Here is a 16,817-nt window from a genome sequence, read left to right as displayed (position 1 = left end):
TCTCTGAGCTGCTTTGCCCTTGGTGTTATATATGATCTAGCCCACTGGGCCCATGTGCATTAAATGAGATCCTCCATGGACAGTGTCCAAGCACAGCACCTGGCACTTGGTTAGGTATTAAGTAAATGTGAACTCATAAAACTGATTCTGAGCTGAGCGCATGCCTGTAATCCCAGCAATTTGGGATTGAGGCAGGAGGACTGCAAATTTGAAGACAGCCTCAGCAGTTTGGTGAGGACTTGTCTCTAAATAAAACATAAAAAGGGCTGGGGCGGTAGCTTGGTGGTAGAGTGCTCCAGGGTTCAATTCCTAAAATCACACACACACACACACACACACACACACACACACACACAAAACTAATTCTGTAAGAAGGTCCAGCCCATGAACTGCTCTCCTGTATAATACTTAGAATCCATAGAGGCTTGTGGGGGGAGTCATAGTTGAAGAGAGACCTAGGTGTGCTCCGACTGGAATGTGGTCTGAGCTATCCCCATAATGTCCATTCATTTGCCTGAGCCTCAAGGTGAGTGGCACAGCTTCATTTCTGGCCTGAATGAATGAGTCTCATGCTTGAGGGATTCATCCCAACCACACCAGGAAATAAGCCAGGGTTACATGAATCCATTCTATCCCCAGGTGCTCTGGATGGAAATATGAATTTTTTAAAACTGTAATGTGAACCTAATCTGATTTTTTTGAACTAGGGATTGAACACAGGGGTGCTTAACCACTGAGTCACATCCCCAGCCCTTTTTATTTTGAGACAGGGCCTTGCTAAGTTGCTGAGGCTGGCTTTGAACTTGTGATCCTCCTGCTTTAGTTTCCAAAGTTGCTGGGATTACAGGTGTGAGTCACATGCCTGGCTAATCAGAGCTCTTGGTAAAACCCTATCTGACCAAAACCAAATGTGAATTCTCTAACATTACTGAGCCCTAAGCTGGGGTAAACCTGGAACATCAAATTATTCCCTGAACTTGAACTGGACCATTTTATTCCCATCCCCTGCCCCAGTACTAGAAATCAAACCCAAGGTCTCATGCATGTTTAGTGTTCTACTACTGAGCTACATCCCTAGCCCTTTTTATTTTTTTGAGATAGGGTCTTACTAAATTGCTGAGACTGGTCTTGAACTTGCAATCCTCCTGCCTTGGCCTTCCCAGTGGTTGGTATTACAGGCATGCACCACCATGTCTGGCTAAACTAGACCATTTTGTTTGAGACAATACACAGGTTACTTAATGACAGGAAGCCACTAACATCCCGCTTCAGATGAAGAACCACTTGTACCACAGCTCAGGTTACTGGGCAGGCTTGCAGCAAGTGAATGGTGTTGGGGTCTACATGGAAACCCCTCCTGAATGACATAGTTCACTTTTTTTTTAGTCTAGGCCATTCAGGAATAGAAAGCAATTATTTCTGGCCTCTATTTTCAACTTCATGCTCTCTCCCATGTATGACTACACCAGAATGTTGTTCTGTGTTCTCTATCAACCTAGGGAGCTCAGCCTAGCTCAGGAGATTCTTTAATTTCCTAAAATGTGGGTTCCTGGAGCCCTTGATCGATATTTTCCTATTATTATTTTTTACTTTTGTGGTGCTAAGGATGGAGCTCAAGGTCTCATGTAAACAAGGCAAGCTCTCTTCCAGTGTGCCTACAGCTCTGTCTATGATGGGCTTTTTTTGGGTACTGGGGATTGAACTCAGGGATGATAAACTACATCCCTAGACCTTTTTTTATATTTTTGAGACAGGGTCTCATAAAGTTGCTTAGGGCCTCACTAAGTTGCTGAGGCTGGCCTTGAACTTGCAATCTTCCTGCCTCAACCTCCTGTATAGCTTGGACTATGGACATATACCACCATACATGGCAATATTTTTTAGATGTGATTTACATTTAAATCAAAGACTTTAACTAAATCAGATGACCCTCCACAGTGTGAGTGGGTCTTGTCCGGTCATTTGAAGACCTTTAGATAAAAGGTTTCCTGGAAAGAATTCTGCCACAAGTCAGCAACTCAGAAACCCTGCCTAAGTGTCCAGCCTGCTGCTCTACAGAATTCACAATCAAGACTGTAGCCCCAGTGGGCACAGTGGCACTCACCTGGAATCAGCAACTTGGAAGGCTGCAGCAGCAGGGTTGCAAGTTCTAGGCCAGCCTCAGCAATTTAGTGAGATGCTGTCTCAAAATAAGATTTGGTGATGTAGCTCAGAGTTAGAGCATCCAATCCCCAGTATTGAGGGGAAAAAAAAAGAAAGACTGCAACATTGACTCACCTGAATTTCCAGCCTGCCCTAAAGTTATCAGACTTGCCAGTCCCCACAATCACATCAGCATTAGCCAATTCTTTAAAGTAGATCCCTTTGTGTGTGTGTCCTATTGGTTCTCTCTGGAGGAGTCTGAGACACTAGATAAAGAAAGTAAGAATGTGTATGCTTTTTTTTTTTTTTTTTTGATGGTATTGGGGATCGAACCCAGGAATGTTCTACCACTGAACTACATTCTCAGCCCTTTTTAGTTTTTATTTTTAAACAGGGTCTTTTTTGTCCCTGTTGGTCTCGAACTTGCGATCCTCCTGCCTTAGTCTCTCGAGTTGCTGGGATTACAGGTGGGCACTATTGCGCCCAGTTTCCTGCTTTTTATATATGTTGGTCTCTGATTGGTCCCACTTTAAAGATGGGGAGACTGAGACCCAGAAGAACTTTCCCCAAGGTCCTGAAAGTGATAAAGCCAGGTTTGAATCGTGATAAAGCCAGGTTTGAATCCAAGAGGTCTAATCATGGTGTCTACATGGGGTGAACTCTTACCCACCTTGGTCCACGTGTAAAGGTGCTTTGCAAGAAGAGGCAGGACACAAATGACAAGTGATGTCTTTTTAATTGTTACACTTACCACTGGAACTAATAGGGGGAAGGGGAGGAGGTAGGGGCAGGGGCAGAGTGTGGGTTCTGGTTTCATGGGCCTAAGAATGCCAGGTCCTGCAGGAACAGCCTCAGGAGCAGCCACAAGAGGTGGCACCAGGCCAGGCTGCAGAGGCCACTCCAGATGTCAGGCTAGGATTGGGCCCTCCCTGGGAACGCCGCTTCCTCAGTTCAGTGTCCCCAGGCTCTGGGGTGGTGTCCATCCGTGGAGGTACAGTTCAGTAGGCCCAGCCTGGGGACTGGGTCCAGACTAACCAATTCTGCAGGTTAGCATGCAATTCCTTCCCAAGCTGGTGTGACAGTCAGGGGGCAGTGAGAGCCCCATGCTGGTCAGATCACCACGCAAAAACTCTGGGTAATCCTCCGCCAGAAGTTGCGACTTGGGCTGCTGAGAGCCACCTCAGCTGCCTCCTGGAAGACCGCGTGGACGTTCTCATCCAGCCGAGCAGAGCACTCAAGGTACACCACTGCACCCACAGACCTCGCCATCTCCAGGCCCTAACAGGGAGAGATGGGCGGGGCTGCCGTAAGCTGGGGGCGCTGGTTGGGCCTCGCCTCCTGCCTCCCTGCAGCCCTCCCAGCTATCCTGGTGGGGTTTTCTAGGGCTCCCTTGGCTCCCGCACCCTGGCTTGGCCAAGCGCTGTTCTGCACTTCATTGTACCCCTATCTGGGTCTCTGCCTCTCAAGACGGCAACCAATTAACTTCTGGCTCAGCCAGGCATGCAGCAGAGAGCGGACTTCCTCTGTGGGCCTCTGTGCAGTGGGCGGGAGGGGTAACTCTGGTTTGCTCTTTCCCACCTTCTTCCTTCTCCAGGAGCCTCTTGGAAGCTGTCTAGGTAGCATTTCCAAGTACAAGCAGTTCCTGACTCCTGACAGCCTGCAAGACCCCTAAGTGTGCTCCACACCAGGCATTGGGGAGAGGTGCCCAGAGGTGTCCTGTCCCAGTCCCCTTAGACCCAGGCTGGGCTTCCTACCCTGTGGTAGGTCACAGGCTCTGACCCCGTTTTCCGCAGCTTATTCACCAGAGCCTTGTCCTTGCGCAGGTCAGTCTTGCAGCCCACAACGATGATAGGTACTCCTTTGCAGAAGTGCGTCACCTCTGGGTACCACTGCAGCAGGGTAGGGGGGAGTTTGAGTCAACAGGAGTTCTGCCCTCCCAGTGGGCCATGCTCTTGCTGCCCTGGCTGGACTCCAACAACCACGAGCAGAATGGTCAGTATGCAGGGAGCAAACTCTCAGGACCAGGCTGATCTAAGAACTTATATGTGTGAATGCATTAACCCCAGGGCCCTAGCAGCATATTCTGTAATAAGCCCATTGCACAGATGTGGTCATGGAGGCAGGGAGGGGCTATGTAACTTGGCCTAGGTCATACAACTGTAAATGGTAGGATTTGAGCCTCAGGGGGTGGGGCCCACAGCCCTGTTCTCCCCTCCCCCATCCTGTCTCTCTGAAAGATAAGGGAGCTCATGACCACCTCCCAAACTGGGCCAAGTATGTATTTGCTTAAAAATAAATCATTTCAGCTGGGTATGGTGGTGCATGCCTGTAACACCAGTGCCTCCTGAGGCTGAGGCAGGAGAATTGCAAATTTGAAGCCAGCCTGGGCAATTTAGCAAGACCCTCAGCAACTTGGTGAGACCATGTCTCAAATAAAAAGGGCTGGGTGCCAGGTGTGGTGGCACACACCTGCAATCCCAGAGGCTCTAGAGGCTGAAGCAGGAGGATCGGGAGTTCAAAGCCAGCCTCAGCAAAAGTGAGGTGCTAAGCAACTCAGTGAGACCCTGTCTCTAAATAAAATACAAAATAGGGGGGCTGGGGATGTGGCTCAGCGGTTGAGTGCTCGCCTAGCACATGCGGTTCGATCCTCAGCACCACATAAAGATAAAGTAAAGGCATTGTGTCCAACTACAACTAAAAAATAAATATTAAAAAAAAATACAAAATAGGGCTGAGGATGTGGCTCAGTGGTTGAGTGCCCCTGAGTTCAATCCCTAGTACCTCACCCCACAAAAAAGAGCTGGGGATGTGGCTCAGTGGTAAGGTGTCCCTGGGTTCAATCCCCAGCACCAAAACCCAAAAACAATGTACAAAATTAAATAAGATAAATCAGCTTACAAAATGGTTACAGCACCTGTCTGTCTCAACTGTCACCCCTCGGAGAGACAGCTCCTACCTCTGTCACTGCTCTGTGGAATGGGAGACCATGAGGGCTGAGTTATTTTAGCCTGGGCTGCAGCTGGGGCACCGGTGTCGGGGGAGGGGCCTTCCATCTCCATGAGTGCCCAGCAGCTGAGTGTGCCTCTTCAGGAAAAAGTGGCACACTTTTATGCTGCTAGGGCCCTGGGGTTAATGCATTCACACATATAAGTTCTTAGATCAGCCTGGTCCTGAACAAACTGTTCCGCTCCTGGGGTCGAATGGGCCTCAGTAGGGTCCTAGATAGATGCTGCACAATGCGACACCTCTAAATCCAACAGGGAATTCTCCCAGGTCTGTGCCCAGGTCCTGTCTCCTGGTTCCCAGGGGCTCTCCTCCTCCTCGGAGCTTCTCTGGCTCCCAGGTCCTCACCAGTCCCTGGCAGCTCCCAAGTGCCCAGCCTGCCCTCCAGAGGAACTGCAGACTCCCACCTCTGCAGACCTACGCTGACACCTGCAGTGGGGGTGCAGGACTCTGGGCACCCCTGCCACCCCAGCCTGCTCTTTCTCCTGCTGGGAAACGGCAGTTGCCACTTTCCCGTTGCTCTGGTCCTAACTCCCCCCCTCACACACATGACCACCAGTTCATCAGCCGATTCCATGGTCTGCCTCCAGCAGCTTCAGTCCACCCTCCTCTCTCCTCCCTTTCCCAGACACCCCTGTACCCCCGCCACCAGAGCCCAGAATGGCACCTAGCACAATAAATGGCTCTCAATGAATGCAGGTGAAGGGCTGCCTGGGTTCCAATCCTAGAGGTGACACTTTAATAGATGGGTATCTTTGGATAAGTGATTTGCCTGGGAACAATAATAGTAGCTACTCTGAAATATTGTTAGGGGGATTAGATGAGCAAATAGACACATATGAGCACCCAGGACAGTGCCTGGTATATAGTAAGTTCTAGTAAATGTTGCTGTCCCCATCCTTGTTATCACTCATGCTGTCACTGGCTGTGCCCCGAGGAATCTTGGAATAGGCCACTGCACAGAGGCCCTGGCAGTGGTGGATGAGGGACTGTGCCAGGCTGGGGTAGAGGATCTCAAGGGACTGCATCCCAGACATCTAAGGGCAGCCTCGGGAATGTTACATGAGTTGGGGCATCCTGGGAGGCCTGGCAGCCATCGGTCGAGACATTGGGGAGGAGCTGCTGAGAGTGGCTGGAATCTGACTTCACGGTTCATGCCACCTTGGGCAGGCACAGCTGGGGAGATAGTTCCTCTGTGTCCCCCAGCATTCTCACGTACAGTCACAGTGGAAAGAGCCAGCTTCTGAGTCTTCAGTGGGGACAGGCAACAAGTGCTGGGCTGGGAGTCAGAGCAGATTCTGCCTCTACATCCCTGGAAGATACTGGGCGAGTCCCTGCCCACTTCTGGGCCTCAGTGTCCCCACATACATACCCAGGGCACCAGACTCAGTATCAACTAGGGTCTGCCAATCTCTGCTGGTCAGCTGGGTCAAGGGTGGGGACGCAGTGGCCTGGGCTATGGTTATTATGGAGCCTCCCCACTACCCAGTACCTACCCGGTTAAAGACGTTGTCGAAGCTGTTTGGGCTGGTGACATCAAAGCAGAGCAGCAGGACACTGGCATCAGGGTAGAAGAGGGGCCGTAGGCGGTCATAGTCATCTTGTCCTGGGCAGAATTGGGGAAGGTCACTCCTTCCAGGTCTCTTGCCTGCTGTTGGCACCTCCTGGATAGGGAGGCCATCCCAGCAGGTAGGGGCTCTGGAGGGCCTAGTTTTGTGCCTTATGTGAGTATCCCCCTGGGGTGGTGCTTACCTGGCCTGCCTTAAGGATGTGCCAGCCCTGGCCTGAGAAGAGCATTTGCCAGGTGGCTCTGCAGCAGGGGCAGAGGTTAGGTAGAGCCAACCTGTGGGAGCCTGAGCAGCTGAGGCCCACTACCATTCGGGAGCCTGCTTTACCCTGGGCTTGGAGGCTGAGGAGGAAGGGACAGGTGGGACCCCACAAAGACACCTTAGCTCATCCAAGGCAAGAGGAAAACTCAGATGCCTTCAGTTTAGCTTTGAGTTCACCCCTGTATGGGTGAGGCCAGAGGCCAAGATCAGGATCAGGTGGGTCTCAGGGAAGCTAAAGCCAGGGAGGCCAGGACCAGTCCACGCCTTGAGAGCCCAGAGCTCTGGACTCCTGTTTGTCTCCAGGACTCAGGGGCTTCCCTGGGATGGAGGCCGCAGACAGGTGCAGAAGCCAGGAGGGATCAAGTTCCTGGGGGCCCCCAATCCTAGCCAACACCTGTTCCTTGGAGGCTGGCTGGCTTCCCAGGATTAGAAGAAAGGGACAGGGCTTTGTCCCAGGCATCTGGGCCCACAGAAGTCCCTCTTGCACCCTGCCCCCACCAAGCCCCAAACACCCACCTGCTGTATCCCAGATTTGGAGGCGAACAGGTTTGCCCTTCACTTGCAGACTGATGGCGTGCCGCTCAAACACTGTGGGGGTGTAGCTCTAAGGAAGGAGGAAGGGGGAAGGGGAGGTGAGGAATCTTCTAGGAGGGGTGGGGGCCAGCCAGCACCCAGGAATGCAGCACTGTCCCCTCCCCAGACAGTGTCCTTGTTTCTGGGAAGGCTCCCAGGTGGCCTGCCTGGAGGGGAGGCCTAGAGCCGTGTGGGTAAGACCTCCTCCGTCCCTGGCCCTATTTACCTCCTTTATAAAAGATTCAAATCCCTGCCAAGGAGCATTGCTCTCAGGAGTCAACAAGATACTGGGGGTACAGCCCCTTGCAGCCCCTTGCACAGAATTGGCACCCTGTACATGCCAGTTACTGGCATTTTCTTTGTCCTCCTGGACAGGGTCCTCCCATTTCTGAGCCTTCATTCATGCTGTCCCCTCCTCCTGGAATGACATCTACATCTGTTCCTTGTTCCTTCATGGATTCGTTCAGCAAACACAAGGACCTTCTCAAGGCCCAGTTATAGACACAAAGGAGCATGCCACAAACAAGACTCAGTCTGCCCAGGGGTCCCTCCTTTGCCTCTCAAGCTCTTGAAATTCAAACAAGACCCATGTCAAATGCCCCTTCCCGGGGTTGCCTTTCCTGATCCCCTCCCTGGGGCATCTCTAGAGCCTGTCATCCAGGACAGAGGCCCCTCCATGCCCTGCCCTGCGTGAGCTCGCTGCTTCTCCACAGAGGTCACACACACGTGAAAGAGGACAGGTTCTGTCCACAGATGAAAATGCAGGAGTGAAGAGGGAGGTCTTGCTAGATGGGCCTTGGGGTTGGGTGGGGGGTCTGGGCAACGGGGCAGGGGGGGGCTGGGGACTCCACTGTGTCACTATTAGGCCCTCCTGCCCTGGGGGCATTCTACACTGTCTGCATCTTGGGCCTCGATGGCTTGCTCAGGTTGGTTGGCAGGGCCACAGTGTGTGTTCTCTGTTCTCTTCCCATCCCATGCCAGGTGGGGCCCCCCACCTGCCTGTGACTCAGGAGGACTTTTGTGGCCTATTTACTGGCTAGCCCACTTGCTGGCCATCTGAGACAGACAGGCCTTGGCCGGTTGGGAGGAGCAGCACCATAGCGGCAGGACAGTACTGACTCCAGGACACCTGGGAGGCCACAGAGGATGGCGGGGGTCACTCAAGAGTGGGCAGCTGGGGAAGAAGGCCTTGGATCTGCCACTCTTGTCATTCTCTCTACCAACTGAGAGTAATAGGGGCCCAGCCAGCTGCCCACTCCCCACCTGCCTCAGGTCCTTTGCCTGTTGGGAGACAGTGTGACCTGGTAATGTAGGTAGGATCATTGGTGCTGGGATCAGCTAGGCTTGGCTTAGGGTCTAGCTCTGGCACCTACCATTTGTGGCCTTAGGCCAGCTCTGTCAGGGATTAAAGGGGAAGAGTGTCACCTTACGATGTGGTAGGGGGATGGACTGGCAGGAAAAGCCCCAGCACAAAAGCTTACTACTTAGCTGATCGCTACCCTATCCCCTGGTCCATCCCTCTAGGTGACACCACCTCTCTCATCCCTCCTCAGCCTCTATATTGAGGTGTCTTCTGACCCAAAATGCAGACTGGGTGACACAGAGCTCCTGGGAGACACTCGGTGTCTTGCAGAGATGTGAGTGGTGAAGATCTGGAAGCTCACCTTTCACTGAGGCCCTTGAACACTCGCGGCCTTTCCTGGCACCATCCTTGATCCTTGTGACCTTGGAGAGCAGTACAATCTTTGCTCTCCCATTCTCCAGAGAGGCCCCAGGAGGGTAGTGATTTGGCCCAGGTGATATGCTAGACAGCTGGGCAGTTACAGAGCCAAGTCCCCCTGGCTCTAGAAGCCAGATTCTGTCCCTAGTACCTGCCTCTCCTGACACTAACTCCAACTCCTGATGCCCAGAGTGTGCAGGAAAGTGATCCAGCCGCCCCTGTGACTTGAATTGTCACTGCCCTTCCCCTTACTCTGGCTCCGGAGACACTCTATACTTTTTATTGTGTTCTTTGACCCCCAGGGAGGGTCACCCTCTGTCCATGGGACAAATAAGTACCTAATCTTATCTGCTGAGCTATACTTGGTCAGGAAGGCAGGGCTAGGCCTGTATTGAGCCAGGACAGAGATGACTCAGCCCGGGGCCTGCCCTCATGGGGCTCACACACCAACAGTGGATCATTACAGAATCGGGGACACAGCTCAAGAGAGGGTGTCAGAGTCTCTACAGGAAGGATGCCTATGGGGGCTAGACCAGAAGGCCTCAGTGAACTGAGCAAGCAGAACTGGGTCCTGCTGCCTCTTGTTGACATTTTGGGGCCTTTGGGCATTGGCCCTGTGGAAATGGTTGTGTTCCCAAATTCCAGCCAGAACTGGGCAGGGGCTGTCACCCAGCCCTGGATCCCTCCCTGCCCCAGGAGCTCTGTCCACCTTGCTTTCTTCTGCCCTGTACCTGAGGTTGGGCCCCAGCTGATGAGTCATTGTGGAGTCTTCAAACCCCCAGCCTGCTCTCCAGCCTTTGTTTAGGGCATGAAGCCTGGGAGATGGGACCCCATCCTTCCTAGCTGCTGGCTCCCTAGGCTTCCAGGATTGCCTGAAAGAGGAGGCCGAGTCCAGTGGGCAGGGCATTGGGGCTGGGTGGCCTGGGCTGGACCAGCACCACCACAGCAGGGCTGTGGCCTCTAGGCAAGGCTGCCTCTCTGGCCTATTTTCCCATCTGTAAAAGACTTGAATCTTGTGGTTCTTTAAAAGAAGGTGCTTTTAAAGTGCCAGGGAAACCAGACAAAGAGAGTCCATCCCTTGGTGATGAGCATGCCCACCTCTCCCCTGGCTGCCCCAGCATGTCCTCCAAAATGGTCCATGGAATGTAAAGTGTGCATTTCCATGTTGTAAAGCTCAGAAATTGTCATGATTTCACCATCTAGGATGACCGATCCAGGACATCAGTGGAGAGGGGCCGCCCTTCCACACCCCAGTCTTGTAGAGGCCCTCCCCTGGGCCCCCTGTGGCATCTCTCCAGCGTGCCATCATAATGGTTGGGTTCCCATGGGCATTATCTGGGGGCCTAGAAACCCACCCCCAACCTAAAAAATCTGCAACTAGCCAAAGAAAGTGATGTCATTCAGCTCCGCAAACCACAAAATGAATGGCTGGATGTTACCACAGTGGAAAGAAAGGCCCGGTGCTCTTTGCCGGCCTGGCCTCTCCTGCTTCCACCATCAGAGGCCTGTACAACCCAGGAGGAGGCTCACTGGAAGAGAAAGTGGGGAGGCTGGACACCACCCATGGGCTCCTTGGGCTCTCACTCCTTCCTGGGCCCAACCCCTGCCCCTGGCCTGGCCCTTGGTGCCTGGGGAGTCCATCTGGACAGCCAGTCAATAAGAAAGTCAGAGAAGGACTAACAGTTAACAGGCCCAGGGCAGCCAGGATGCACCAGGTGTCACGTTGAGATGTCCAGTGGCCTTACCTTCCTCTACCTCATGACCTACCAGGTCGCTGTGGCCCATGGGGCAAAACTGAGGCTCAGAAAGGCTAAACAAGTTACTCAGGGGCACTGGGGCTCCTTAGAGGAGAGCCCAGGTGCCAACCCATCTGTCTGACTCCAGAGTTGGCCTGCTCTTCTCCTCTGAGGTGTAGCCAGGGGATGAGCACTGCATGGACAAGGGCCAGAGAAGAGATGATGTTTCCCAAGAAGGACATTTGCCAGTTTTCAGAGAGTCCTTCTTGTGCGCAGGCTCAGAGCAAAGCACTTGACCTCTGGTAGCAGGCTCCTCTATTAACTCAGGTGGTCACTTTCATTATTCCTATTATGCAGTTAAGGAATCAGGCACAGAGAAGGGGAAGGGCACACAGCTGTAAGTGGCGAAGACATGATTTGAATCCTGCCAAAGACCTCAGTCTCTCAGCCTAGATGTGCCAAAGGGCTGCCTTGGGACCTGCCGTGTACTCAGGGGGTCCAACTCAGTCTCTGGGTCACGCCTCCCGGGTAGGTGCCATTTGCCCGACGTTATATATGACATCTCTGGGAACTCCACACTCCCCAGGGCACATTGAGAAGAACTCTGCCCTTGACCCCACACCCTGTCCGGGCCGCGTGCACCGCTGCACAGACAGGGCGCCCTGGGTCGCGGAGCGCGGGCACTCACCTCCGGGAAGGCCCCAGCGGCGAAGACCATCAGCAGCGACGTCTTCCCGCAGCCGCCGTCGCCCACCAGGACCACCTTGACCGAACGCGCGCCGGGCGGCGGGTCCTCGCCCTCGGCCTGGGCCGCCCTCATCCCCGGGCGGGCGGCGGGCGGCGGGTGCGGGCTGCGGCGGGCGGCGGGCGGCGGGCGCGGGCTGCGGCGGCGGGCGCGGGGCAGGCCCGGCGGGGCAGGAATGTGGAAGGGGCGGGGCGGCGGGAGGAAGTGCGAGCCGGGCGGCCCGGGGGCGGCGGCCCGAGCGGGCGGCCAGGCCCAGGTGAGACGCCCCCGCCGGGCCCGGGCGCTCGGGCGGTGTCTCTTTTAACCGCCCGGGAAGCACCGATTGAGCATCTGCTGTGTGCGGGCTCTGGGGCCACAGGAGCCCTGGGTCCTCGGGAGGGCACCCTGGTCTTGAAGGGGAGGAGACGAGTAGCTGGGCCCCCTAGAGGGGCTGGGGTGCGGACAGGGAACGAGTCCGGCTTCACCTGGGAGGGAAGTGGCTGGGAGCGAGCGGTGACCTTTGCCGCATGAACGAATGAATGACACCGAGCACAGCACGGTCCTCCCTCCAGGTGTTTCAGGCCGGGTGGGAAGGGGGTGGCCTACCCTGCCCCCTCGTTCAGCACCCGGAAGCCTGCTGCAGGTGGCTGACCACTTGTTTCACCTTGGCTGGCACGTGATCTAGGGAAAGCCATGGAACCTTCCATTCATAAGGTGCTTAAAGCTTGGTCTGACGTGAGGGGTTCTTTGGGTTTAACCAGCAAAAATGGTCCCAGTTTCCAAGGGCCTGGGGCTTGGGAACTGTTCAGGACAAGGTCCCTGCTTTGAGACGCCCTCAGCCTAGAATAGGAGAGAGGGAGGACCTTAGTGTGATAAGACCCACACCAGGGAGGGACAGGCAGTGGGACAGGAGTAGGGGAAAGGGGCTCCTCACCCAGGATGGGGGAGTCAGAAAACCCTTCTGACAGGAGAGGCCAGAGTCTTAAGGAATGAGTAAAACACGGTGGAATGAGAGAGAAACAAGGGTGTTCCAAATGAGGAGGCCGGCCTGTGCCCTGGTATGGAGGCAGAGTGAGGGGAGCCGCGCCCCCATCCTTCCCAGGGAGGGCGGTGGGCACCCTTTGGTTGGGAGCTGATGCTTGGAACACTTTGGATGCCAGGAATAAATCCAATATCAAACTGGAAACTTACTGTCACCCGACCTCCCCACTCCTGTTAGTGACCAGAGTTTAAACCTTTAAAAAATGAACCCAAGCTGTCTCCTCAGATCTTGGACTGGATGTTAAAGTGAAGCTTAAGGGAACAGGGCAGAGGCCTATGGGTGAGGAGGCAGAGCCCCACGCCCCTCATTCCTGTCCCAGCTCACCCTCAAGGCTGGCTCAGCAGGCTGAATGGAGCTTCACCTGGAGGGAGCCTCCCTAGGACGGCTCCACCTTTCAGGTGTCCCTACCTCCCCGAAACTACCACAGGGCTGGGCGGTGACTGGCTGGGCGTGTAGCTACTCAGCAGGGCTCCCCGCCCAAGGAGTGGTGAGGAGGGGCCCAGTCCCCCACGATCAGCTGTCAGCCTCGTCATCAGGCAAGCTGGAAGGCAGGTGGGGCCAGACTGAGGGTGGAGGGAGCTGAGAGTCAGGCCTCTGTTGCTATAGGAATAATCATCCTAATGACATGCTTGATGGCTGTCATGCTTTACAGTTTCTCTGAACTTTGCCTAATAGTCACAGTGCCCATTAATGGAATGCAAACCACGTGCAGGAGGTGGGAGTTTTTAGTCCCATTTTGTAGATGAGGAACCCGAGGCTCAGAGAGGGTAGTCCTCGTCTGAGCTCCGCAGCTAGTAAGAGGCCAAACTAGAATTTGGACCCAGGTGTGACCTCAAAATCAGACCCCTAACATCACCCCTCTCGTGTGTTACTGCATTCAGCTCTCAAACTGCAAGGTGGGCAGGGCCAGGGAGCTGCCTTCCCCATTTTATGGATTTGGGAACTGAGTCTTAGAGAGTGGCCACAGATTGTCTTAGGCCAGCAGGACCAGAGGCAAGATTTGATCTCCTGATGTCCAACCCAGCCTCACCCCACCTTATGCTTGTGCTCCTGCAAGAGGCAGATTAATCACTGGGCCATGGCCATCTGCCCAGTTGGTGAATTTTCCCCCAATCTTCTGGACCACATTGTTTTCCTGGAGTTTACTTTTGGATGGGGTGGTGCCCAGGTCACACAGTCGGCCTGGCCAGGGCACTGTTTACTGTTTTGCTGTTTACTGTGGCCACTGTTGATTTTCAGCCTGTGGATGACTCAGCCCCTCCAGGCCCAATCCTGAGCTGGGAGTCCTTTCTGAATCCTGCAGAGTGAATGACTGCCCCAAAGAAAACAGGAGGAGCAGAGAGGCTGGACCAGCCCTCAGTCTTGCAATGCAAGGGACCAGATAGTATGGTTTAGCCCCAGCCAGGGCATGGCCACTTCAAGAGCGGGGACCATGGTAGACTCACTGCTGTGCTCCAGTGTGTGTCAGGTGGGCACGAGCTGTGGCTCAGGATGTTGTGTCCAAGGGAAGGCCTGGCTGGCTGAGCAAGGGGTGGGGAGGAAAAGGATGGAGTGAAGAGGAAGAAGGCGGCAGGCAGGTGTGCTGGCGGAAAGGAACCAAAGCTTGCTGGGATGAGTGTGTGACATACCAGAGGGGGCCTGGCCAGGGCACTGTTTATAGACCGCTCCTCAGCCCCTTCCTGCTCCCCAGCTTCTGCCCCATTCCCGACACCCTGTCCCCACCTTCCTGAGTCTGATTCCCAGGAGTCTCTGCCTGTCCCGGTAGATTCTCTGCTGCCCCCATGTGGTCTCTGCGCTGCCATCACTGCAGTTGCCTGCTGGGCCTGGGGTTTCCCTCTTGGGGTATAGGGTGTTCCTAGGTGCCTGAATGAGGAAGGAAGTGCAGGCCAGGGGAGCAGAGCCTCAGAGATGCCTGGGTCCTGCCCCTGGGTTACCTGGAGTGTAGTTTACAAAGCACTGGCTCTATACACCTCCTCTGGACCCTCCCCTCTCATCCCAAACTTCAGATCTTGGTGCTCAGCCTGAATTTCTTCACCCCAATCCTTGACCTCACATTTGCCACATACCTACTGCGTGCCAGGCACTTGGCCTGTGTCATCCTATTCCACCTGATGAAGCATGTACAATTCCTACACTTTGACAAGTGAGGAAACTGAGACCCAAAGAGGGCAGATTATTTGCTCAGAGTCCCATGGTTGGTACATGGAAGTGCTGGGCCTTGAATCCAGGCAGCTGGGTTCCAGAGCCCATCCACATAGAACCCCCCAAAATCAGAGGTGTGGGGGCCTGATTTTTTTAAATATATGTTTTGATTTTTAGTTGTAGTTGGACACGATACCTTTATTTTATTTATTTATTTTTACGTGGTGGTGAGGATCGAACCCAGTGCCTTGCATATGCCAGGTGAGTGCTCTATCGCTTAGCCACAACTCCATCCCTTGATGAGCTGTCTTGTTCCATATTCTCTTTTTTTTAAAAATATTTATTTATTTTTTAGTTTTCGGTGGACACAACATCTTTATTTTATTTGTATGTGGTGCTGAGGATCGAACCCAGCGCCTCGCGCGTGTCAGGCGAGCCCGCTACTGCTTGAGCCCTTGTTCCATATTCTCATTCTTCAAGTGGAGAGACTGAGGCCCCAAGAGGGGAAGAAACTTGTCACACAGAAAGTAAGCAGCGGACCAGACCCAGGCTGATGGCAGACAGAACCTGGAGGGCCTCTTCTTCCAAGCCCCCTTCGTCTGGCCTCCTCCAGGCCAGCCCCAACAGCCGTCCCTGCCTCCTCTCCCTGCCTTATTGGTGTTGGACTTTCTGGGGGATAGTGGGTCAGTAATGGGGTGGAGAGGCGGGGAGTCCTGTGATCCAGCTCAGTGCCACTTAGCCTTTTAGCTGGTTGTCCCTGTGGACGCATATAACAAGGGGGTAGAAGAGAAGTGGGAGCCAAGGTCAACCATGGCTGTGACAGTGGCTCAGCCTACGCAGGCCTGGCCCAGGCCACGCTGCTGGTCAGGTCAGTGACCCCCACACCTGTCTCCTTTTGTCCCAGACAAAAGGGGCCTGGGACCCTGCAGGCCCGTGGCGGGGGGCTGGAGGATTAGGGTAGAGGAAGGGACAGGAGGAGAGGGGAGCCTGGGGAGGGGGTCAGAGAAGAGCTGGAAACCAGTCGAGAAGATCATGAGACAAGATGGGGAGAAGCAGCTTTTCCCAACCTGGGGGGAAGCCTCAGTTTGTGTCCTGCTAAATGAACCCCAAACCTAAAGGAAGCCCCAAAGCCTCCTGCCTGCCCCTCACTGATCAGGAGCATTGTCACCATTAAAGCCCCCACCCTCCCTCAGAGCTGATTCCAATGAGGATGCCTCCCTGGCTCCGCGCTGCCAGTACGACAAGGATCTTCTGCCTGCCCAGGAAGCCTAAGTCCCCAGAGTCCATCCCCAGGGGTTCTCGGGCCTCGGTTCAGGCCTGTCCCTAGATGCGTGCGACACCTTTGTTCAGGCAGTTTGGGGCCCCTCCCTCCTCCATGTACAACGCCGCCCTGTAAGGCCAGGGCTGCTGCCCCCACCTGCTCCAGGAAGCCCTCCCTGCTCTCGGCCCTTTCGTGTCCCTGGAATAGCCTGTCTTCAGTCACTTCTGTCTGCCCAGTTGACATGGGGCTTCCACAGAGCCTCCTGGTGGGAAAGGCCTTCTGGGGGGTTCTGGGGATCCTTACCCAGCTCATCCTTTCCCATGCTTGTGGTCTCCCGGGGAGGGAGGGAAGGGGGAAGCCAGAGAGAGCATCTTGGAATCCAGAGGAACATATCTGCTGCCTCTCAGTCCCATCTCTGGGAGATGAGAGAACGGGGCAGTGCAGCCTAGTGGTCAAGGGCATGGGTCCTGGGCCAGAGAGCCTGAACTGGAATCCTGGCTCTGGGACTTTCTGACTGTGCCATCTTAGGCTGGCTACCTAGCTTTTCTGAGTTCTCATCTATGGAAAGGGGATGCCAACAGCACCTCCTGCTAAGCGCTGTGGGCTGCAGGCCAGGCACCAGCCCTCACTGAAGCGCAAGGCCCT

At 54.5% G+C, this 16,817-nt stretch overlaps 1 protein-coding gene across 2 annotated transcripts; it reads right to left on the bottom strand.

The window, feature by feature from the left end:
• Positions 1–2,861: 2,861 nt before the first annotated feature.
• On the bottom strand, positions 2,862–11,976 carry RHOD (ras homolog family member D). 2 transcript variants are annotated; one of them, XM_081281447.1, is made up of 6 exons: positions 11,879–11,976; positions 11,692–11,848; positions 7,491–7,578; positions 6,642–6,751; positions 3,897–4,031; positions 2,862–3,420 (listed from the first exon to the last, which is right to left on the bottom strand). In XM_081281447.1, the coding sequence occupies exons 2-6, from the start codon at positions 11,821–11,823 to the stop codon at positions 3,253–3,255; spliced, it is 633 nt and encodes a 210-aa protein (XP_081137573.1). In that variant the 5' UTR covers positions 11,824–11,848; positions 11,879–11,976; the 3' UTR covers positions 2,862–3,252. The 2 variants fall into 2 exon arrangements, with proteins under 2 accessions (XP_081137573.1, XP_081137572.1); XM_081281446.1 differs by having other exon boundaries at positions 11,692–11,843; positions 11,881–11,912.
• Between the last annotated feature and the right edge of the window lie 4,841 nt (positions 11,977–16,817).

The sequence above is a fragment of the Spermophilus citellus genome (genome assembly GCF_964194105.1).
Source record: "Spermophilus citellus genome assembly, chromosome: 2".
NCBI lineage: Eukaryota > Metazoa > Chordata > Mammalia > Rodentia > Sciuridae > Spermophilus > Spermophilus citellus.
This window is presented reverse-complemented; position numbering and strand designations above follow the sequence as displayed.

Excerpts from the sequence above, each read along its gene's own strand:
- RHOD (XM_081281447.1), bottom strand. The coding sequence starts at position 11,823 with ATGAGGGCGGCCCAGGCCGAGGGCGAGGACCCGCCGCCCGGCGCGCGT. Across the intron at positions 7,579-11,691 it reads CCGCTGGGGCCTTCCCGGAG|AGCTACACCCCCACAGTGTT; the intron begins GTGAGTGCCCGC and ends CTCCTTCCTTAG. Across the intron at positions 4,032-6,641 it reads TCGACAACGTCTTTAACCGG|TGGTACCCAGAGGTGACGCA; the intron begins GTAGGTACTGGG and ends ACCCTGCTGCAG.